Source organism: Hemiscyllium ocellatum, chromosome 36 (assembly GCF_020745735.1).
Source record: "Hemiscyllium ocellatum isolate sHemOce1 chromosome 36, sHemOce1.pat.X.cur, whole genome shotgun sequence".
Lineage (NCBI taxonomy): Eukaryota > Metazoa > Chordata > Chondrichthyes > Orectolobiformes > Hemiscylliidae > Hemiscyllium > Hemiscyllium ocellatum.
Window position 1 is genome coordinate 6,857,880 of NC_083436.1, and position 24,844 is coordinate 6,882,723.

The 24,844-nt window shown below is 41.1% G+C and overlaps 1 protein-coding gene across 1 annotated transcript in view; it reads left to right on the forward strand.

The window, feature by feature from the left end:
• idua (alpha-L-iduronidase) overlaps nucleotides 1-24,844 on the forward strand; it is a 269,569-nt gene that overhangs the window by 160,204 nt on the left and 84,521 nt on the right. Inside the window, exon 6 of the mRNA XM_060851644.1 lies at nucleotides 5,914-6,116. Coding sequence (XP_060707627.1) covers nucleotides 5,914-6,116 — 203 coding nt within the window. The remainder of the gene's footprint in view (nucleotides 1-5,913; nucleotides 6,117-24,844) is intronic.

Here is a 24,844-nt window from a genome sequence, read left to right on the forward strand (position 1 = left end):
ACTTCCCAGTTTATTTGGTGGTTTCTCTCTCCTTAACTTGCAAATAAATAGCTTTCCCCCACTGTCTACCTCAGAATGCACGCCAAGTTTCTTCCCCATCAATCTACGTTCCATATATTTCCCCTTTTCCTTCAATGCTATCTATTTATTTAAAAAGCTGACAATGAAAGACCAAGATGATCTGTGCCTTTATGTTGTATAAGCCAGTGAAGGGATGGGCTAGAATTATGTAATCATGTCCAAGGCACTGAACACCAATTAAACAGCTCTATTTGTGAAAGAAAGACTGGGTAATAATTTGAAATCAGTTATATCAATATCAGCTTTAGAAAAGTTATTTCATTTTAACTTGAATTGTGAATTAGATTGTAAATCTGGGCAATAATTCTGTCTTTACCAATCTTCCAGGCAGTGAAGAGATTATAGGGATGGAGAACCAAAAATTCACATAAATAATAATAAGAGAGGCTGAGAGGTGCCCTTATAGGTGTTTATAAAATCATGAAGGGCATAGCGCTGCTCCAAAAGGTAGTGCTTCCAATTAAACTTGTTGGACTATAATCTGGTGTTGTGTGATTTTTAACTTTGTACACCCCACTCCAACACCGGCATCTCTGAGTCTTGGTTTAGAGTGATATGCACCAAACACAGGCAAATCATTTAACTTGCTTGCCTTCATTGCTCAGTCCTTTGAGTTTAAGAGTTGCGAAATTATGTTTAAATTGTATAAGACGTTGGTGAGGCCTCTTCTGGAGTACTGTATCCAGTTCTGGTCAACCAGGAAAGCTGTTATTAAGCTGGAGAAAGTTCAGAAGAGATATAACTAGGATGTTGCCTAGTTATAAAGAAAGGCTGGATAGGCTGGAACTGTGTTCACTAGAGCATAGGAGGTTGAGAGGTGACCTTCCACAAGTTTCCAAAATGATGAGGGATATAGATATGGTTAATGGTCAGTCCCTTTTCCCTAGAATGGGGAATTTTAAGACTAGATGGCACATTTTTAAAATGGGAGAAGAGAGACTTTAAAAAGGCATGAGGGGTAATCCTTTTACACAGAGGCTGGTTTGCATGTGAAATGAACTTTGAGGTAGTGGTAGATAAGGGCACAATTACAGCATTTAAAAGACATTTGGATAAGTACATGAATAGGAAAGTTTTGGAGGGATATGACCCAAGCAGGCAGGTGGGACTAGTTCAGTTTAGGATCATGTTCAGCATGGACTGATTGGACTGAAGTGTCTGTTTCCCTGCTGTATGATTCTATGACTGGGATTAGTTCAGTTTAGGAAACCTGGTTGGCATCGACAAATTGGACCAAAAGGCCTGTTTCTGTGCTGCATGACTCTAATGTTAATAAAAGTATGAGTACCCTTTGAAAAAGAAAAATATACCAGAAAAAATAGACACTTGGATTCAATTAACGTGAATTGTATACTTTAGTCAGTAAGACAACAAATAGAAACATGCATTCAAATGAAAAATTCTGAAGTGTCATTGACCAGAGAGGCCTGTGAGTCCAAATATATTGTTCTCTGAAAGTGCTAGTTCTATTCGGTAAAGTCATAAAAATGTCTAATCACATATTATGTATTATAACTTAGGATATAGAATGCAACAGATATTTCTTTCTTTGTAGATAGAATTTATTAATTCAAAAACTTCCAGCTCGGCGAACAGAACCACTACAGAATTTATTAATCATACAGGTATTTTCCAATTAACCTATTTAGAGATGTGAACATGTGGTACCTGAACCCAAGGTCTCTTGGTTCAGAGATAGGGCCATTACCACTGCAACACAAGAGCCCTTTATTAATCTAAAGATATTTTAAAATTGCTTTATTCAGACATTTACAACATGAGATTTGAACTTGGGCCTTCTGGCTCAGAGATAGGATTATTACCACTGCACCACAGGATTCCTTTATGGATCTTCTTTTAATATGTTTCCAGAGTGGCTTTTATGTATCATTGAACATTTTTTTCACCAACAAATAACCCATAACTTTTTTTCCTTGCTCTTCCATCATTAAATCACCTTTTACATGCAATTGCCAATTTATATGCAAAGCTTGTCAATAGATTTAGAAATGAAGGAAAGACCAGAAGAGAGGGTGAGGACTACATAAAAGTGCATTCCAGATGGAAGGAGATACCCACAGATATCTTTAATCACTTTGTTTAGAGATATTATGACACATCCTGGAGTAGGTGAGACTTGAACCCAGTCCTCTTCTTACAAAGTTAAGTGAAAGTATAGTTTCAATCAGTGAAGTAGACCAGAGACTTGCTCTCTAATTAGAACATAGAACAGTACAGCACCGTACAGGCCCTTTAGCCCTCGGTATTGTGTTGGCCTTTAATCCTATTCTAAGGTCAGACTAATCTACATACCCTTCATTGTGCTGTCTTCTATGTGCCTATCCAAGAGTCGCTTAAATGTCCTTAATGTATCTGACTTGACTACCGCTGCCGGCAGTGCATTCCATGCATCGACCACACTCTTTGTGTAAAGAACCTGCTCTGACAATCTCCCCTAAACCTTCTTCCAATTGCCTTAAAATGACCCCCCATTATGATAGATATTTCTGCCCTGAGAAGTCGTCTCTGGCTATCCACTCTATCTGTCCCTCTCAGTACCTTGTACACCTTGATCAAATCACCTCTTTTCCTCCTTCGCTCCAGTGAGAAAAGCCTTAGTTCTCTCAACCTTTCTTCATAAGACATTCCCTCCAGTGCAGGCAGCATCCTGGTAAATGTCTTCTGCACCCTCTCCAAAGCTTCCATATCTTTCCTATAATTAGACGACTAGAACTGAACACAATATTCCAAGTGTGGTCTAACCAGGGGTCTGTAGAGCTGCAGCATAACCTCGCAGCTCTTAAACTCAATCGCCCTGCTAATGAAAGCCAACACACCGGGTGCCTTCTCAACAATCCGATCAACTTGGGTGGCAACTTTGAGGGATCTGTGGACATGGACCCCATGATCCCTCAGTTCCACCACACTGCCAAGAATCCTGCCTTAAACCCTGTGTTCTGCATTCAAATTTGACCTTCCAAAATGAATGACTTCACACTTCTCCAGGTTGAACTCCATCTGCCACTTATCAGCCCGGTTCTGCATCCTGTCAATGTCCCATTGCAACCTACAACAGCCCTCCACACTGAACACAACTCCACCATCCTTCGTGTCATCGGCAAACTTACTAATCCACCCTTCTACTTCTTCATCCAAGTCATTTATAAAACTCATAAAGATTGGAGGTCACAGAACCGATTCCTGCGGAACACCCATGGTCACTGAACTCATGACTAAATACTTTCCATCTACCATCACCCTCTGACTTCTAAAGACCAGCCAATTCTAATCCAGACAGTCAAATGTCCCTGTATCACATGCCTCCATACTTTCTGAATGATCCTACCATGGGGAACCTTATCAAAGACCTTGCTAAAATCCATGTACCTATATCCGCTGCTCTACCTTCATCAACATGTTTTGTCACATTCTCAAAGAATTCAATATGTTTGTAAGGCTTGACCTGCCCCTCACAAAGCCTTGCTGACTATCTCTAATCAAATTATGGTTTTCCAAGTAATCATAAATCCTGTCTCGCAGAATCTTTTCCAATACTTTGCCCACCACTGACGTAAGACTGACTAGTATGTAATTCCTAAGATTATCCCTATTCCCTTTCTTGAACAACGGAATAACATTTGCCACCCCCAATCATCTGGCAGTACTCCAGTGGACAGTGAGGACGCAGAGATCATAGCCAACGGCTAAACAATCTGTTCCCTTGTCTCCTGTAGAAACCTAAGGTATATCCCGTCTGACCCAGGGAACTTATCTATCCTTATGTTTTTCAAAATTTTCAGCACATCCTCCTTCCTAACATCAACCTGTTCTAGCACATCAGTCTGTTTCACACTGTCCTCAGAAATGTCAAGCTCCCTATCAGTAATGAATACTGAAGTAACGTATTCATTAAGGACCTCCCCTACTTCCTCCAACTCCAGGTGCAAATTCCCTCCACTATCCCTGATCAACCAAACCTTCAATCTGGCCATCCTCTTGTTCCTCACATAAGTGTAGAACATCTTAGGGTTTTCCTTAATTTTACCCTCTAAAGCTTTCTCATGCCCTCCTTCTAGCTCTCCTAAGTCCATTCTTCAATTCCTTCCTGACTACCTTGTAACTGTCTAAAGCCTGTCGACCCTTCCTCCTCTACCTTAAATAAGCTTCCTTCTTAGAGAGAGAGTTAACTCTTGATGATTTTAACCTGAGGGTCGCCATACCTCAGCCAGGATAAGAATTGAAACTACACTGTTGGCATTGTTCTGGACTGCAAGCTAGCCATCCAGCCAATTGAGAGGTCTGATGCCCAAGGTACAAAAGTAGGAATATTATCAATGTGCCACAAGAGCCTTCTGTTAATCTTCTTTAAAATTATATTTTCTAATCGACCTGCTCAGAGATGTTATTACATATCTCTGGATCAGCTGGAGCTTTTTTCTTGTTTTCCTGGATAAGAGGTACGACACTACCTCTATGTCACAAGAGCTGTTATTAATTTCTTTCCCTGCAAAATCACCTGGATTTCCAGTTAATCAATTTATGTGCAAAACCCAACATTTATTAATTGTTTAATTTCTCTCTCCAACAAATTTCCACTCTGCTCCATATTCCCAGAAATGCACACTCACTTCACCTGTGTCTCACTCAGGGTGTGTTATATCCCAATTACTCATGAAGCTTACTGATTATACACTTTCAATAGTCCCTTATTAAAATAGAGCTTGCAAAAATTAAATGTCCTTTTTTAGTTGAATGTTTGCTAGATGACCCCAAACATGCAAAGAATTATGCTGACAACCAATTTAAGATTGTCAGTTGGGCTTACAATCAGGTGCACTTGTGTGTGTTGGTAGCTACAGACATAATACACATAATCCAGACCGAAAGAATATGTACATGCACAATGCCTGTTTCAGCTCAAACAAAACGGGTGAAAAGCCATTTGCTGGTAATCTCAAGGCAATGCCCTAACTAATCAGAGTCAGCGGTTAACTGCCAATCATCATTAATTGGTTAATTCTTGTGAAAATGGCTCTTCCAAGCAGAGTCCATTTGCCAATCAATCAGCACTCTCTTTCTCATGTAGTATATACATTTTGGTTTTCTTTTTTGATTGGTAATCTTCAAATTATCCAGATGAGTGCAAGATATAAAGTTTTGACATAAATGTATTTTATTCCAGCAATAATCAATTAACCTGAACACCACCTTAACTACTTGTTACATTAACAAGTAATGAAGAGATGATGAAGTTGTTCAGTTTGGCATTAGAGTATGTTGCAGTTTTGATGTTAGATTATGGAAAGGTAGATTGTTAAAGCTATGAAGATCCCACAGAATAGATTCACCAGGATGGTACCAGAGTGATAAATTATAGTTTTGAGGAGAGATTTGAGATGCTGAGATGGTTTCCACTGAACAGAGAGACAATTTGGAAGAGACTTGTTAGAGGCTTTTGAAAATTATGTACTGTTTTGAAAGAGTGAATAGAGAACTCTAGATCCTCAGGCTATTGTGTCAACCAAAAAGGATCATTGCTTTGAAATAGGCACAAAATATTTGAGCTGCAAATGTGTTGCTGGTCAAAGCACAGCAGGCCAGGCAGCATCTCAGGAATAGAGAATTCGACGTTTCGAGCATAAGCCCTTAACTTAGACATTTCTTTATGCAATGAATTATTGTAGTTTTTTCTTGTATTGTCAGATAAGATTTCTTGAGCTAATTGTTTCTTTTACTAGTTTCTATTTTTGATAGCTTTGAAAGAAAGTGGCATGTTAAATTACACCCTTGGACAAAAAGTGTAAGATTGTGTAATGACTTGTGTGATTTTAGGATTCCAAAACTACTATGACGCCTGTTCAGAAGGTTTAAAAGATGCTAACTCACAACTTCAACTAGGTGGACCTGGAGATTCATGTCATCCTCCTCCACATTCGCCTATCAGTTGGGGTTTGCTAAATCACTGTTATAATGGAACCAACTTCTTTACGGGAGAAATTGGAACACGACTAGACTACATTGCTTTACACAAGAAGGTGAGTCAGGCTGAATTATTTTCAAGTTTCAGGGATAGCAAACTATTTGAAAATTATTTTTTGGACTTTTTTTTAAACAATTGTTTATTATTATGTTTGTAAGTAGCTGATTGTCTTGTTGGCTTTACAATCTTCTGTCGGAGATTGGAACAAGGAACAGAAAAAAAAGTGAAATATTAGCACACCTGTTGTTTCATGTGTTTACCTGTTATTTGAGAAGCTTTAATTACATGTAATCATACTGGCATAATCACAGATTCTTCACAATGGTAAATTATCTAGAAATACAAATTTAGTTTGAGACTACACAAGGAGTCCTGTATATTTTTTTTAATGTTGCTGCCGGTAACAAGGACTAGCACAATTTCTGGCTTTCAGCCAGCTAATTGGATTGCCCATGGCTATACAAAATACAGAACATCTTAACCAGCTAGCTTGCAAGGACTATTACCCCACCAAACGACTGCAGTAACTGAAGAGAGTTAACCGCCATCTTAAGGGAATGTGTGAATGAGCAATAAGTACTGGCAGTTAAAGCCAGAATGGTTACAATAAGTCTGCTTTCAGTTTTTTTATATATATATTCAGATGTCAGACCTGCAATCCCTGGAATGTTTCCACAGCAAGATGCCACAATCAGTCCAAAAAGTCATTCTGGCTACCACACAATTGAGGAATTTTGTGCACAAATTTTAGTGTTGATGCAACGCCAGTTGAATCAAGTAGCATGTTATTTTGGTTATTCAAATTAGTTAGAAAATAGACTCCTCTCAACCAGTCTGCACTATGCAAAACTCCAAACAAATACTCCACAATTGTGCAGCAGTTGGTGAACAGTCCTCAATGTGATAATGCCTGCACTGACAACCAATTTATGATGACCAGTCAACCTTGTAATTTTTATATGCTTGCTAGTAATGGCATGCATTCATACTCTGAGACCCTAATCTGTTTTTTTTTTGAAAACTAAAGGATATATAGCCTTTTAAATGAATTACTTAGAAACTTAAACCACCCAAATATCCCTGTTGCATTTACCATATAATGCTTCGGATAAAGTCGACTAGCTAAGCAGTTAGCACCCTTTCCTGTTCCATAATAAATTGTTGTTAACTTTTGAAATTTGGTAATCTTGTATTGTCCTCACAAATGCAAGATTAAAAAACAAATTTCCAACATATTGCTCTTTTCTACAATATTCAATTCCTGTAGCACCAAACAACAATGAATTAAATCTGTGAGACACTCTTTCCATGCCTGACGTATCATAACCGATGTCCCAAAGCTGAATACAGTACTGTACTCCAATTGGAATTTATCAAGGCTGTGTAGAAAAAGCATAACATCACACCCCCAGCCCAACCCATTGTATCATAATCCAACATTTGAGATTGTCCAGTAGTTTTTTTTATTATATTTTATTACTATACATTAGCTTTAAGTGATTTCTGTAAATTGATTTCCTTTCCTTTTCCAAAGCAATGGACCTTTCCTCTATCAAACTGTCAGAAATGCAGATTTTCTTTGATTGTTCAGGATCATTCACAACTTCTCACATACCAAAAGTCTGCCCATATGCAGCAAGATCTGGATAGCGTTCAGGCTTGGACTGAGAAATGGCAAGTAACATTCACACTATCAAGCTATGATAATCTCTAACAGGAGAGAATGTAGCTAACTCTTATATTCATGGGCATTAACATATCTGTGTTCATCCTCATCAAACAACCACTTTGGGCTTTCCAATCACCAGAAGCTGATCTGGACTAACTATGTAAACATGGTAACTACGAGATTAGGTCAGAGTTAGGAATTCTATAATGAGTAACTCATTTCCCGACTCTCCACAGCCTGCCCACCAAGCACAAGTCTTGAGTGTAATGGAATACCCCCCACTTACCTGAATGAGTGCAACTGCATTAACACTCAAGACACTCAACACCATCCAGGCCAAAACAGTCTGTTTAATTTGCACCTCATCCAGCATCTTGAACAATTATTCTATACATCACCAATGCTCAGTGCCAGTAGTGTTAACCATCAGAAAAATTCAATGCAACATATCACCAAGATTTGTTTGAAGGCACCTTCTAAACCCATAAACTCCACCATTTCAAAGGAAGAAGGGCAGAAAATGCATGGGAACACTATTATCTGCAAGTTCACCTCCAAGCTACGCACATCCTGACTTGGAACTATAGATTGACATTTCTTAACTGTCATAGCATCAAAATCTTGGAACTTCTTTCTGGGCATCACTATGAATGTACATGCACAGCACGGATTGCACTGTGCGTATCTTGTGAATAAATAAATGAATAAAGAGAAGCTGCTGGTTACTAGAAGCGAGAAACTTCTCCAAGTTGCTGTTTAGCAAAGAGACCTATAAATCTGATCCTCAAGAATTTTGTAAGTTTCAATAAGTTCTTCCTTATTTATTAAATAGTGAAGTGAGATTTTCAAGTTTCAATCCAAATGCCGACCTCACTTTTTTGGACTACCATTACAAGATATTTACAATTTCCGAACCTCCTCCTTTTAGTAATAGTTCTTTAGCATGTTGATATGGAGTATCTTCAGATTTGGAGAAATGACCTGTTTTAAGTCCTAATATTTTCTCTGTTACTTCTTAAAGTTAAATTAAATGCAGGAAGTTTTCTCTTTTTCTTAATAGTAAGTGCCCCTATACTTTGCCATAAGGCAAGCAGAACTAGGCCATCCAGTCCACCAAGTCTGCTCTGCCATTCAATGAGATCATAGCTGATATGATTATCCTCAACTCCACTTTCTGCTTTTTCCTGATAACAGTTGATTCCTTTACTGATTAAAAATCTGTCTATCTCAGCACCGAAGATATTGAATGACCCAGCCTCAGCAGCCCTCCGTGGTGAAGAATTCCACAGATTCTTAATCTCCAAAAGATGAAATTCCTCCTCTTAAATGTCTTAAATGTGCAACCCCGTATTCTTACATAATGCTGTCTGGTCCTAGACTTTCCCACAAGGGGAAACAATCTTTCCACATCTACCCTGTCAACTCCCCTCAGAATCGTGAATGTTTCAATAATGTCTCATTTGAACTAGTAGAGGCCCAATCTACTCAACCTTTCCCAGGAACATAGGAACAGTAGTAGGTCATTCAGCACCTCGAGCCTATTCTGCCAATCAGTGAGATTGTGGCTGATCTGTAGCTGAACTTCACATACTTGGCTTTGGCACATATCCCTTGGTAATTTTACTGTTCTCATAAACTGTCCCTCTGTAGTTGTATTAGCTCACTGAACTTTCTCTAGACTGTCTCCAATATCTGTATTTCTTTCCTTAAATAAAAGGCCCAAAACTGTTCATAGTACTCCAGCTGTGATCTATCTAGTGTCTTGATAGTTTTAGCATACTTCTAAAGTCCATTTCCTTTGAACTTGGTTACTAACTTTTTGTGATTCATGGATGAGATTCCTAAATTTCTCTGTTCTGTTACTTTCTGAAGTCTTGCTCCATTTACATAATGTTTGGCTCCTCTATTCATCCTGCCTAATTGCACCCCTCACATTATATTCCATCTGCCAAGTTTTTGCCCACTCGTTTATTTGACTATGTTCCTCAGCAGACGTTTGGTGCCTCCCTATCAACCTCATTACTTGCTTTTCCACTTATTTTTGTGCCATCTGCAAATTTGGCTGTAGTGCATTCACTTTTCTCATCTGGTAGATATTGTGAATAATTGTGCCCCAACATTGGTCTCTGTGACACTCTGCTAGTTACAGACTGCCATCCTGAAAATGCCTTCCTTATCCCACTAGGTAGCCAATTCTCTAACCAAGCACGGTGGCTCAGTGGTTAGCACTGCTGCCTTACAGCACCAGGGTCCCAGGTTCGATTCCAGCCTCGGGTGACTGTCTGTGTGGAGTTTGCATATTCTCCCCGTGTCTGCGTGGGTTTCCTCTGGGCGCTCTGGTTTCCTCCCACAGTCCAAAAATGTGCAGGTTAGGTGAATTGGCCAAGCTAAATTGCCCGTAGTGTTAGGTGCATTAGTCAGAGGGAAATGGGACTGAGTGGTTTACTCTTCGAAGGGTCGGTGTGGACCTATTGGGCCGAAGGGCCTGTTTCCACACTGTAGGGAATCTAATCTGATCATTACCTCGAAAGCCTGGGGCTGCTCTTAAGCAATGTAATATGTCGTACATTATCAAGATGCCCTTCAACGCATCTCATCCACATCCCACACCTCCGCCCTCAGACCCCACCGTAACAAGGACAGAATGTCTCTGGTGCTCACCTTCCACCCTACCAACCTTCGCATAAACCAAATCATCCGCCGACATTTCTGCCACCTCCAAAAAGACCCCACCACCAGGTATATATTTCCCTCCCCACCCCTTTCTGCCTTCCGCAAAGACCGTTCCCTCCGTGACTACCTGGTCAGGTCCACGCCCCCCTACAACCCACCGTCCCATCGTGGCACCTTCCCCTGCCACAGCAGGAACTGTAAAACCTGCGCCCACACCTCCTCCCTTACCTCTATCCAAGGCCCTAAAGGAGCCTTCCACATCCATCAAAATTTTACCTGCACATCCACTAATATCATTTATTGTATCCGTTGCCCGATGCGGTCTCATCTAGCAGAGCGCTTTAGGGAACATCTCCGGGACACCTGCACCAAACAACCACACTGCCCCGTGACCCAACATTTTAACTCCCCCTCCCACTCTGCCGAGGACATGGAGTCCCTCACCACCAGATGCCTGGAGGAAGAACGTCTCATCTTCTGCCTCAAAACACTTCAACCCCAGGGCATCAATATGGACTTCAACAGTTTCCTCATTTCCCCTTCCCCCACCTCACCCTAGTTCCAAACTGCCAGCTCAGCACTCTCCCCATGACTTGTCTGGACTTGTCCTGCCTGCCTATCTCCTTTTCCACCTATCCACTCCACTCTCTCCTCCCTGACTTATCACCTTCATTCCCTCCCCCACTCACCTATTGTACTCTATGCTACTTTCTCCCCACCCCCACCCTCCTCTAGCTTATCTCTCCACCCTTCAGGCTCTCTGCTTTTATTCCTGATGAAGAGCTTTTGCCTGAAACGTCGATTTCGCTGCTCCTTGGATGCTGCCTGAACTGCTGTGATCTTCCAGCACCACTAATCCAGAATCTAGTTTCCAGCATCTGCAGTCATTGTTTTTACCTCGTACATTATCAAAAGCCTTCTGAAAATCCAATATATTGATATTGATGAGTGAGGCACCATCAGCTAATTTAGACATTTTTCTTATTGCAATGGTGAACAGCCTGTTTAGTGGCAAAAGCAAATACAACCTCTTTGGTGTTTCCTTCCCTTTCCTGTTGTCCATTAAAACTTATCGTTAATAACTGGTTGAATGCTTTATAATATTTGTTGCTTCCACATTCAAAACTGAGAAGATTGGGTGTCCTGATTGGCATTAAGGAAAGAGTAGTAATCATTCAGACAGCATTATATTATCATATGGTGCTCAGGAAATTTGGCTTCTGAGGTTTCACTCATGATCATGTATCTGGGGACTGCACAGGATGTTTTCCTATGACCATTATCAGTTTGTGAGGCATCCTAATGCCATCTATCTTTCTGAGCACCCCCCGCCTCCCTCTCATTATCATTCATTATTGGAGGTGGTGTGGAGAGTTTTTGGTTCCTCCTCTTTGGGGTACCTGCTGACATCATCTTGTCTGCTTGAGAGAAAAGAGCACCTGAAATGAGGTTCCTCACCCCTCCTCTTGCATTGCACATTGAAAAAACAGGTTTGTAGGCATCTCTATCAGTCACTGAGCATTCTGATGATCCTGGCTCTCAATGGTGGCCATCAACCCAAGGTTGGTGTACTCCTTAGACTTTCAGTTCAGTTTACTGAGCTCTCTCAGACAATGCACTGGTTAGATTTTTCCTGCACATTCCACCAGCTCCGACTTTCACCTCAGTCGACTCTTTTTATAGATTAGATGTGGCAGCACATTCTGGTGAGTGCATTACAGGCAGACCTCCACAGCTGGTTGAAGAAGAAATGTCCAAGTGCCTGCTACTCAGAAAAGTGTCAAATCTTCAATTCAGTTTACTGAGCACCTCAGACAAACCTGTCTACTCTTCCTGTGACTGTCCATTTGCACAAAGTTATGAATGGCTGATGCCATTGGTTCATCTTCCTGGGGCTGAGAGGGTGCCTGATCCCTGGCACTTTTCTGAGTAGCAGAGATCTGGACATTTTGGCTTCAGCTCACTGTGGAGATGTGCCATTAATGCACTACCTGAATGACCTGCTGCATCTATTCTACAAAAATAGCCCACTGAGGTCAAAGAGCAGGTGGAACGTGCAAGAAAAGTCTAACTGGTGCATTGTCTGAGAGAACTCTGCTCCTTCTTCAGAAGTGGAGATGGAGCTGATGCAGTAAAAGGATGGCCTCTTTGGAGCGAAGACTGTGTTGCCTCCGCTGATGCCTGCATAAGAAAAATGAGGCTGCTTGTGCAGCTTAAGAATACATTCACATTCGTTGCAGGAGGAGGGGAGTGCAGCACAGCAGAACAAAGCCTAATTGATTGCCTGGGCACATAGGTCTCTGCATCCCCATGAGTGGTCATAGTCCTTTCACATCCATCAGAATTTTATCTGCACTTCCACACATGTCATTTACTGAATCCGTTGCTCCTAATGCGGTCTCCTTTACATTGGAAGACTGGACACCTATTTGCAGAATGCTTCAGAGAACATCTCCGGGACACTTGCACTAACCAACCCCACCACGCTGTGACCGAACACTTCAACTCCCCCTCCCACTCTGCTGAGAACATGCACGTCCTGGGCCACCTCCATCGCCAAACCCTAACTACCTGACATCTAGAGGAAGAATGTCTCATCTTCCAGCTTGGGACCTACCAATCATACAGAACCAGTGTGGATTTCACCAGTTTCCTCATTTCTCCCCCACCTCACCTTATCCCAGATCCAACCTTCGAACTCGACACTGCCCTCATGACCTGTCCATCTTCCTTCCCACCTACCCACTCCACTCTCTGACCTATCACCATTACCCCCACCTCCATCTACCTATAGCACTCTCAGCTATCTTCCCCCGGCCCTACCCCATCCCATTTTTCTCTCCATCCCCTTGGCTCACAGGCCTCATTCCTGATGAAAGGCTTTTACCCAAAACGTTGATCCTCCTGCTCCTCAAATGTTGCCTGACCTGCTGTGCCTTTTCAGCACCACACTCTCAACTCTGATCTTCAGCATCTGCAATCCTCACATTCTCCACAGTCCTTTACTGTCAGTTTGGGACTCATCTCGTAGTGGTAAGCGTAAGAATGTTAGCTATTGTGTCACCCATCTTTGCTTTCTCCTTGACAGTTTCTCTTGCAATGCGGTAAAAAGAGCAATTCAGTGAAAGTGGCTAGAAGAACTGTTGGTGGTGGTACAGGAAAGGTGGTGAGGTATCCCTGGTAAGTGAGCAGGAAGTGCAAAGGGCATAAAGTGTTAGTAGTTTTGGAAAATTAGGTGGGTGAGAACAGTGAGTGCCAGGCTCACTTTATGAGCCATAGCCTTAGTGATAATAGTCAAGCACTACAGTGCAAAGGGCAGTTCCTGATCTGCAGCACTTGATGAGGTGTGCATTAGAAGGTTCTAGCAGTAGTGAGCACTTCTGTCACTACTGCTGCAATGGTTAGATGACAAGGACAATGTAGAATCTGAATGCATAATTAATGAAGTGAGCAGCAGACAATTGCATGACAAAAGTTACCAGCTGTGGCAGAAAGTCCTCTGTGAAACACCATTGCCAAAAAATGGAAACATTCAACCCAAATAATTTGGGGTTTTTTTGCAATTTGGTTGCTGTGATAGTCAGTCATTGAACACATTCAGAAGACCCTGGAGCATCGGAGGCTGAGGGTGACCTTATAGAGGTTTATAAAATTATGAGGGGCATGGATAGGATAAATAGACAAAGTCTTATTCCTGGGGTGGGAGAGTCCAGAACTAGAGGGCATAGATTTAGGGTGAGAGGGGAGAGATATAAAAGGACGCAGAGGTTGGTATGTGTATGGAGTGAGCTGCCAGAGGAAGTGTAGAGGCTGGTACAATTGCAACATTTAAAAGGCATCTGGATGGGTATATGAATAGGAAGGGTTTGGAGGGATATGGGGTGGGTGCTGGCAGGTGGGACTAGATTGGGTTGGGATATCTGGTTGGCATGGACGGATTGGACCGAAGGGTCTGTTCCCATGCTGTACATCTCTATGATTCTATGACAAAGAAATGTTACGTATGTATAAGACAACATATAAGACCTTATAATAAACAGCGAAAATAAAGATTCAGTCTTTTTCTCCAGTAATATCCTTTCCGGATACTAAAGTCCAGTGAAGTATCACTCCTAATTTCTTATCTAACTGACAAGACCACAAGCATTTTGTTTCTCTGAATTTCTGCATATTCACTTGATATCTGTTTATCTCCAAGATATGGACTCACTGACTCTTCTCACTGAACTTTAATCAGAGTTTGTGGACTTTCCATCTCTGGATAGTAAAGCTCAATTGAACAAACACTTCACCATTTACACAGAACACTACAGCCGAGGAGCAGGCCTTTTGGTCCACCATTCTCACCAGACAGACAGTCAATCAGGTTAAGTTACATAATTTCTTGCAAGTGCTGTTTTGACCAGCTTCACAGAACTGAAAACTAAAACCTGATTTATCTGTACTTCAGAACCCGAAGTCCTAAATAAAAAGAGAATATTATAGTTCTTCATCATACTTTCAGGAAAGAGTATTGCCTGGAAAGCAACAAGAATTAAAGCAAAATATTGATTTATATAAAAAAATTCTTTAAATGAACTCTAAAAGAGAAGGACAAAAATTGAATTAATTTTTTCCTTCGGTTCAACTTCTAATCTGTGCACAGACTGCACCAAGATTAGAGCAGGCAGCAGCGGACGTTAGATGGAAAATTAATTAAATTTTCAATTCAGGAGGACAGCAGAAAGGAGCAGCTTTGTTACATTGCATTAGACTGAAGAGAAAGATAACAGTATGAAAGCCAAGTGGAGATTCATAGAGGCAGGCTATTGAAAACTCAGAGTCATATTTACAGACTAACCATTGGTATTCCATAAAGCGGTTATCTTCCTCTTTCCATTGTAGAGGAGACCATGTTATGAGCAGCAAGTACAGAATACTAAATTGAAAGAATTTTCATGTAAATTGCTTTGTTACCTGACCATGGGCAATGAAGAAAGGATTTAAAAGGGGTCCAAGTCCATGGTGAAGAAGAGACGGTTAGTGCCAGGAAATTGCAAACTGTTAAAGTAACTGAGGGCATTGAAAGAATTTTGGATGTACGTGGATAGAGACTGGGAGAAAATATTGAGACAAGGTAGGAAGAAATGAGTTAATTGCAGTAGTAGTGAATGAAACAATACGTATCCCAGGAGAGTTGTTTGTGAATTTTGGGAGAGATCATTTACGTTTGCAAGAGTTACAGACGATGTCACTATGTGGCTTTGATGAGAACTGTTTTGGAACTGGGACAGAGATGGAAAGCTGATTCAAAAAATTCAGATGTGGAGATCTAGGAAATATTTGGATGGTGATGTTGGGGGGAAGGGAGAGTGAAAATGGGGCAATAGATTGCAAGAATAGTGTTGTCAAACTTTATTTTAAAAGGCAAAGACAATGACAGCAATTTGAAGGAAGGAGGGACAGTATTTGACCTGTCAGGAATGTAATTTACTAGAAATAGAGTCAAGGGGCTTGTGGTGAGTCTCATGGACACAATGAGCTCAGAGATGGCATAAGGGTGAATGGGGGTAAAGAAGAGTGGTTTGAGAAGATAGTTTGCAATAGAATGAAAAACTGCGGTTATCTTTGCATTTCAGGGGGTTCATGGATTAGGGAAAATTTTTGGCAGATGAGGAAGACTTCATAGTTATGTGGTAGTTAATAGATAAACAAGTTGTCCACTATTTCTATTTAAGTGTGAATTCCTTGGACATAGGAGATTGGAGATGAGTGCCATTTCAGAATGAACAACCAGGGTGAGATAGAATAATGGCTTTATCAGGGACTAGGGTGGCATGGTAGAAATGAGTAGAAAGTGAGGACTGCAGATGCTGGAGATTAGAGCTGAAAATGTGTTGCTGGAAAAGCGCAGCAGGTCAGGCAGGATTCCTGAAGAAGGGCTCATGCCCGAAACGTCGAATCTCCTGCTCCTTGGATGCTGCCTGACCTGCTGCGCTTTTCCAGCAATACATTTTCAACTGGTAGAAATGAGTGTACAGTTCAAATACTCTGTAGCTGGAGAAATGCCCAAATTAACAAAAGTAAAAGAGTGGGATTATGGGATTTTTGGAAGCACTTCTAAGTGAAGTGAGTTAAATTGGGATTTGGGAGGACAGAGTTTAGGAAGAGAAAATATCAATTGGAGTTCAGGAACAAGAGTGTGGTGCTGGAAAAGCACAGTAGGTCAGGCTGCATCCAAGGAGCAGGCGAATCAATGTTTTGGGCATAAGCCCTCCCTCAGAAGTTCAGGAAGCCTCATACTGGGCTGAAGTTGATGTATGTTCTGTGAAGTTAACATGGAACATCAATAAGTTGTTGCCCAAATAGGAGACAGGCTAAATGAACTGCAGATATTGTTTGATGGTAGAGCACAGGAGGATGCATTGCTCAAGGTATTTCCGTGTGCATGAAATCAGCTGCTGGGCAGTTAGGTGGTAGTAAATTTGAAAATCACCATAAAACACCAAAACTGCAGAAGAATGTACTGTGGTACATTTGAGTCAATCTCTAACCAAAAGCAGAATGTACAAAGAGCCAAAAATAATAAAATGTATCCACTATTCAGAAATTGAAACATTGGAAGAACAGAACTTGGGTATTAAGTACACAAGGTGGCAGAATAATGGTCTAGGATAAAGATGCAGATAAAGGTGTTGAGGTGGTCCGAAGAAGTTTAAAAATAATTTATTTTCGTATGGATGGTCACACCATTATTAGAACCTGTTTATCAATTTGAAATCGTGTTGGTAGCTGTATACGTTGAGTAACTGACTATATTTGGAAATGAATTGTCTAGTTCTGGACTGAGCTTGAATTAATAGACTGAAATGATTACTTTGCATTTTAACATTTAACTTAGATGTTCATTAAACCTAACCAGATTTGATTTTGTTTTAACCAATTGTTAATATTTAAAGATCCTGTTGCTTTGTTATTTAACGTGCCTCTTATCATCAAAAAGCTTTAGTATGATATCTTTAAATACGCATTACTTGCAAGCGAAGTTCAAATTTTCCAACTTGAATATTTCTGAAGAAGTAAAATTAAAATAACTAACTGTGAAGGTCAGAACAAAGTTAAAAATCACACAACACTAGGTCATAGTCATGTAAGCTACTTGACAAAGGAGCAACACTCCAAAGACTTGTACTTTGAAATAAGCCTTTTGGAATATAACCTGATGTTGTGTGATTTTTTCACCCCAGTCCAACATCGGCACCTCGACACAATGTCAGAACAAACATAGCATGAAAATCAACACGGATCTTTAAAAAAAAAATTAATGGCTGACTCATAAGGTAACTTCTCATCTGATTTTCTGTCACATCTCTTCTGTTATGATGCTAAAGTCCTCCTCTCTAAGAATTCTGTCAAGGTCTGTTATAAAACAGAATAACCATACCATTATTCAATTCACAAATGTTACATATAACTGCATAAATAATCATGCTGTTATTGTGAACAATGACATTTGCAAGATGTACAAAGTTAAAAATCACACAACACCAGGTTATTGTCCAACAGGTTTATTTGGAAGCACTAGTTTTTGGAGATGCAAGATGGTTATGTTTAAAGATATCTCTCCAAGTTAAAGGTGAAACAAAATATTCAGGATGGAGAGATGATGGTCATACTAAACTATTATCCAGACACAGGCTCATATGATCTGGTTGTCATAAAAAAAGAAACCCAAACTGAAACCCAATAACACAGAAAAGGATCAAGTTCCTTTTGGGCACAAACAGTGAGACAAAAAGAGCAGGAAAAGATTGTCTTTTGTTCGCATTCCAATTTGGATGCTGATGAGAGCTTGTTTTCTATTTTGAATACGTGAATACAAATCAGATTGCACTTTCAGCGATTCAAGGAACAAGGAGTTGCTGAGCTATGTTATGCTGGTAAAAGCTGGATCTGAAGTACTCAGGACAAGTAAAATGATTCTCAAAGTACACTAAAAAATTCAACCAGTGTTTGTAGGGAGAAGTGAGCCTGATGGAAAGATGGGAGTAACTTGAGACATCATCTTTTTAGTTACACATTTGTGAGTTCAGCAGTGCATAACAAAATACCTGGTCAGGTGACTAATTTACAAAAGTTATTTCATGCAAAGCTACCTTTTTTAAATAGTAGTGATAGTGGCAGGTGTAGATGATAGTATAAATTTACAAACTGATATCGATAGACTAAGTGAACAGATAAAACTGTAGCAGATAAGTTTTGATGTAAGCAAATGAGGTATTCATTTTGGACTGACCAAGCATGGAACAGGGTACTTCCTAGATGGTATGAAGTTAAAAGAATGGCATGGATCTTTAAAATGGCGCTAGCAAGTGCAGAAAATAACCAAGAAAGCTAATGGAATACTGAAGTTATGCTATAGTTATACAAAACACTGGTTAGACCCCACTTGTCGTATTTTGAACAGATGGCCTTGGGAGGAGTACAACATAGCTTTATAAAAATGATACCTGGACTTCAGGGGTTAAGTTGTGAGGACAGGTTATACCTGTTTCTCTTGAATTCATAAGGTTAAGGGGTTGATCTGATCAAAGACTTCAAGATATTAAAAGGAAACGGCAGGGTAAATAAAAATAAACAATTTTGGTTGGGAATCCTAGACTAAGGGTCATAGCTTGAGAATTAGGGCCAGATGGTTCAGGAGAGCTGTTAGAAAGCACTGCTACGCATAAAGGGTTAAACAGATTTATAACTCTCTTCCACCAAAGGCGGTGGATGCTGGAGCAGTTGTTAATTTTAAACTGCAATAGATAAATTTTTGTTGAGCAAAGGTATTAAGAGATGTAGGCCAAAAGCAAGTATATGGAGTTAGACCATCGATCAGCCATAATCTTGTTGAATGGTGGATAGGTTCCATGGGCTGAACTGCTTATTCCTGCTTCTTTGTACTTACAATAACAGAGAAGTGCAAAAATTATAACGTAGTTACAATAGAAGACATTAATTATCTGAAAAAAAGATGTGACTGATAGTGATGTAAAATGCAGAGAAGGGAAAGAATTTCTAAAGCATGTTCAAGATAATATTTTACAGCAATCTCTTACCCAGTTGACAAGATAGGCATTACGAGGCCTGGTTCTTGAGAATGAAATGGGCCAAGTATAAAAAATCACGAGAGAAATATTTAGTGGACATTGATGATCATATCATTAGCTGGGAGGAAAATCCCAAACTGGGTAAGGATGAACCTGAGCAAGATAAATTGGAATTACAGGCTGGCAGGCAAGACTATAACTGAACAGTGGCAGCTTTAAAGAAAAGATCATTTGAGAATTGTCAAGATACATTTCTACTACGGAGAAGGTAGAACAAACCAATCCAGAGCTCCCTGGGTGACGACAAAGAGGTGGAGATTAGAGTGGAAGCTATAACAGTTAGTACAGCTGAGAGCCAAGAAGGGTCAGAGGTGAATAGACAAATGTAAACAGAGAAGCAAAGAAAAAAATTATAAGATGAAACTGGCAGCTAAAATGAAAGGGAACTGAAGTCTTTCATAGACACACGAAAGGGGTGTTAAAAGGAGAATTGGAGCTGATTCGGTATCAAAATGGGGGGATTTTCAAGTGGATAAAGGACATGGTTGATATATTAATGAATACTTTGCATCTGCTTTTACAAAGAATAAGATACTGAGCTGACCATGGAACACAAAGTTTCATTTCAAGGATTTTAAAACTAAATAAAAAAAACCCGAAAGATCTGGGATGTTGGAAATCAGAAACAAAAACAGTAATTGCTGGAACTCAGCAAATCTGGCAGTGTCTATGGAGAGAAAGCAGAGTTAACGTTTTGGGTCCAATGATCCTCCTTCAGAATTATTCTCTAGAATTCAGAAGGTTTGGGTGTTCTGAAGAAGGGTTGCTGTATTTGCCATTTTTGTTGCTTTTACATTGTTTATTACGGTGAAGGCCTTAAAAAGGTAACCTTGTATAATCGTTCCAGTGCTTAGAAATTGAATAACTGTAAAATTTATTGATCTCTTTGTGGAATTGTAACATAACTTGGATTTAGGAAATCGTGTCCAGGTGGTGGAAACACTGAGGAACACAGTTTGGAAGGGAAAGGGATGATTAAATAGCTACAATATTTTGTTATTTGGAAATTAGATCATTTATATTCCAGTAAATTGCTGATTATGGCAGACTTCGGAGGTCTACACAGCTATGGAGTTATTAGAGGAAAATTCGAGGCAATGCTGGAGGCCACATTTAAATTTTTCTGTCATTTGGGTGAGTCAGTGAGTAAATGTCAGAAAGATGAGGTTTCATACAACAGTAAATTTCATTTTTAGAAAAGAATCTAGTCAATAAATCGCTAATGTAAATGAGTAATTACACATGCATGCATGAGGACATATGCACACACATAGACATGTACTCCCTCTTATCCAAAGCCTCTTTCACACATTCTCCTTCACATATTCTCTGCCTTGCCCTCTTTCTTCCTGTCTCCTCCCCACTCTCACTTTCTTTCCTCCCTCCCTGTCTCCCTTTTAACCCCTCTCGCTCCCACAGTCTCTTTCAGCCTCCCTTACACTTTCTCACACCCAACCAATGATGGGACAATGTTTCAGTGGTTAGCACTGCTTCGCAGGTGCCAGGGACCAGGGTTTCATTCCATCCTCAGGCAACTGTGTGTGTAGAGTTTGCACATTCTCCCCATGTCTGTGTGGGTTTCCTCCTGGTGCTCTGGTTTCCTCTCTCAGTCAAAACATGTGCGGATTAAGTGGATTGGCCGTGGTAAATTGTCCCATAGCATTCAGGGATATGCAGTGTAGGTGGGTTAGCCATGAGATATGCGGGCTAACAGGAATAGGGTTAGGGGGTGGGTCTAGGTGGAATGCTGTTTGGAGAGTTGGTGTAGACTTGATGGGCTGAATGGCCAGCTTCCACACCATTGGAATTCTATAATTCATTCTATGAATCACCCTCTCTCTTCCTCTTGCCCTCTCTTTCTTTCTGTCTTTCTCTCTGTCTGTCTGTCTGTCTGTCTCTCACTCTCTCTCACTGTCTCTTACGCAGACACGCACTCACACACACTCCCTTATTCTCTCACACTCATCTGCACTGTTCCTCCCAGTCTCAACCTTACCATTCCTTGCACACAGTCTCTCCCACCCTTCACTCACATTCTTTCCCTTCTTCACCCACAAAATCTCTGACTTTTTCCTACACACTCAATCTCACCCTCCTTCACACTCTCTCTTTTCTTCATTTCTTCCTTACCTTATACTCTCTTTCTCACACACTACCCTTATCTCCCTGCCCCACTCTGTGTCTTTACTCCTTCCTTCAAACTTTCTCTCTCTCCATCCCTCAAACTCTCTCACCTGCTCCCACATCTTGCACTCAATCTCCCCTTCGCCTCTTGTGCTCTCTCAACCCTCCTGCACTAGCCTTTCCTCATTCAGACCCACCCTCCCAGTCTCACTCCCTCATACACATTCTTTCTGCTCTATTAGATACAGTCCCAATCTCTCTTCCGCCCTCCCTCAAACACTCTCTCTCACTCTTTCTCTTTCTCTCTCCTTCCCTTTACACAATCTCTCCCTTCCATGCATGCACTCTCTCTCCTTCTCTCTCTCCCTCCCTCCCTGTTGTGCTCTCTCTCTCTCACTGTGCCTATTGCCTCAAGTACTCTCTTTTTGTCTTCCTCCCTTGCCTTCTCTCTCTCTCCCTCCCTCCTTCTGTTGTGTTATCTCATTTGTTCCCTTTCTTTCCCTCTTTTTCCCTACCTCCCACTCTCCTCCCTCTCCTCTTGCCCTTCTCTCCTTCTTGCCCCTTTACCTCTCTTTAACACCTAAGCCATCTCCACTTGCCCTTCTAGTCACTATCTCCCACCTGTCTCTCCTTTCCCATCTCTCTCTTATCCCTCCCACTTGACCTCTCCCAATCACTCTCACTCTAACTCATTTGTTCCCTTCTCCCTTTCCTTTTGTGCATTGCCTTCTCGCTTGTGTGCTCTCACTCACTCGTACTTTCCACTTTCCCCACCCTTGCTTTCTATGTCTCTCATTCACCTTCTCTTTACCTCCCTCACATTCTCTTCCCTCCTTCCCTCTTTCCCTCACTCTTACTCTCTTCCTCACTCAATCTTTCTCTGTCTCTCGGTCTCCCTCCCTTCTCTTTCCATCTCTCATTCTTTCTCCTTCCCAACCTTTTCCTTATCCTCATCCTCTCTCTCTCTCTCTCTCTCCCTCCCTCTCTCTCTCTCTCTCTCTTTCTCTCTCTCTCTTCCCCCCCCCTCCCAATTTCTCTTTCTCCCCCCCTTCCTCCATCTCACATAATCTCTTTTTCCATCTGACACTCTTGGCTTCTCTCACTTTTTCTGTTGCTCCTTCACTTTTTCTCTCCCCTCACTCCTTCATTCTCTTTCCTCTCCTTCTTTCATGCTCTTTCTCTCCCTCCATCCTCGCTCTCTCTCTCTCTCTCCCCTCCCCATCATTCTTTATACAGCATCTAGTTGCACATGTGCAGTCTCACAACCCTGCAAGTTCAGAAGGTTGCTCCGCCACCTTCACTGGGTTCCTTCAGGATACTCAGTGCCTGGACAGGAATGTCAGGGCCTTGCCTTTTGACCAACTTGCTTGCTGACTGGTAACCTTGTTCCCTGTACTTACCAGCAACTTGGAGCCCCTTTTCACACATGGATCTGACAGATAGAACATAGAACTTTAGAGCATAAGAACAGACCTTTCTGCCCAGAATATTGAGCCAATTTCCTGCCCTTGGTCCTATCCCTCCGTTCGTTGCATATTCAAATGCTTATCTAAAAGTCCTTTAAACGCCCTTATGGTATCTGCCTCTACCATTACCCCTGACTGCGCATTTCAAGCTCTTACCACTCACTGTGTAAAAACCTTGCCCATCTCATCTCCTTTGAACTTACCCCCTTTCACCTTAAATACATGCCCCCTAGTTTTCAATTCTGGGAAAACGATTCTGACCATCTCATAATTTATAGACTTCAATCAAGTGTCCCCTCAGTCTCCACCTCTCCTGAGAAAACAACCTAAGTTTTTCTGGCCTCTCCTTCTAGTTCTAATCCATGCAGCATCCTGGTAAACCTTTCCTGCACTCTCTGCAAAGTCACAACTTCCTTCCTGTAACGTGGCGACCAGAATTGAATGCAGTACTCTTAAGTCTAGCCTAACCAAAGTCTTATACAGCTGTAACATGACATCCTGATTCTTGTACTCAGTTCCCTGACCAGTAAAGGCAAGCATGCTATATGCCACCTTTACCACCCTATTTACTTGTGTGGCCACTTTCAGGGAACTGTAAATTTGAACCCCAAGATCCCATCTGTACTTCAGGATTTCTAATGAAGGGCTTTTGCCTGAAACATCGATTTTCCTGTTCCTCGGATGCTGCCTGACCTGGTGTGCTTTTCCAGCATCACACTCTTAACTGTTATCTCCCACTGTAGCCTTTGACAACCTTCCTCACTATACACACCTCTAACGATCTTTCTGTCATCTGCTTATTTACTAACCCACCCACCTACATTTTCATCTAAGTCATTTATATTTATCACAAACAGCAGAGGCCCCAGTACGAATTTCTGCCGAACATCAATCATCATGGACCTCCAGCCTAAAAAACAACCTTCCACCACTACTCTCTGCCTTCTACAAACATGCCAGTTCTGAATCCACACAGCCAAGTCACCATGGATCCCATGTATCTTAATCTTCTAGATGAGACTACCATGAGGGACCTCATCAAAAGCCTTACTAAAGTACATGTGTGGATAACATCCACTGCTCCATCCTCATACATCACCTTTGTAACTGCCTTGAAAAATTCAGTCCTGTTAACAAGACATAAACTGTCTGCACAAAGCCATGCTGACTTTCCCAAATTAGGACATGCTTTTCCAAATGCATGTAAATCTTATCCCGAAGAATTCTCTCCAGTAGCTTCCTAACCAACGATGTGAGACTCACCGGTCTATAGTTTCCTGGATTATCCCTATTTCCCTTCTCGAATAGAGGAACAACATTGTGTACTTGCCAATAAAAACAGAAATTGCTGGAAAAGCTCAGTAGGTCTAGCAGCATGTGTGAAGAGAAACCAAAATTAACTTTTCATGTCCTGAGGAAGGGTCACTGGACTCAAAACATTAACTCTGATTTCTCTTCACAGATGCTGCTAGACTTGTTGAGCTTTAATAGCAATTTCTGTTTTTGTTTCTGATTTACAGTATCAGTTCTTTCAGTTTTTTTAGCTACTTGCCAGTCTTCTGGGACCTCTCCAGTGGCTAATGAGGATTCAAAGACCTTGGTCAAGACTGCAGCGATCTCCTCTCTTGTTTCTCTCAATAACCTCATGTAGATACCATCAGGCCCTGGAGACTTATCCACCTTTAGGCTCTTCAAGAGATCTAATGCCACCTATTTC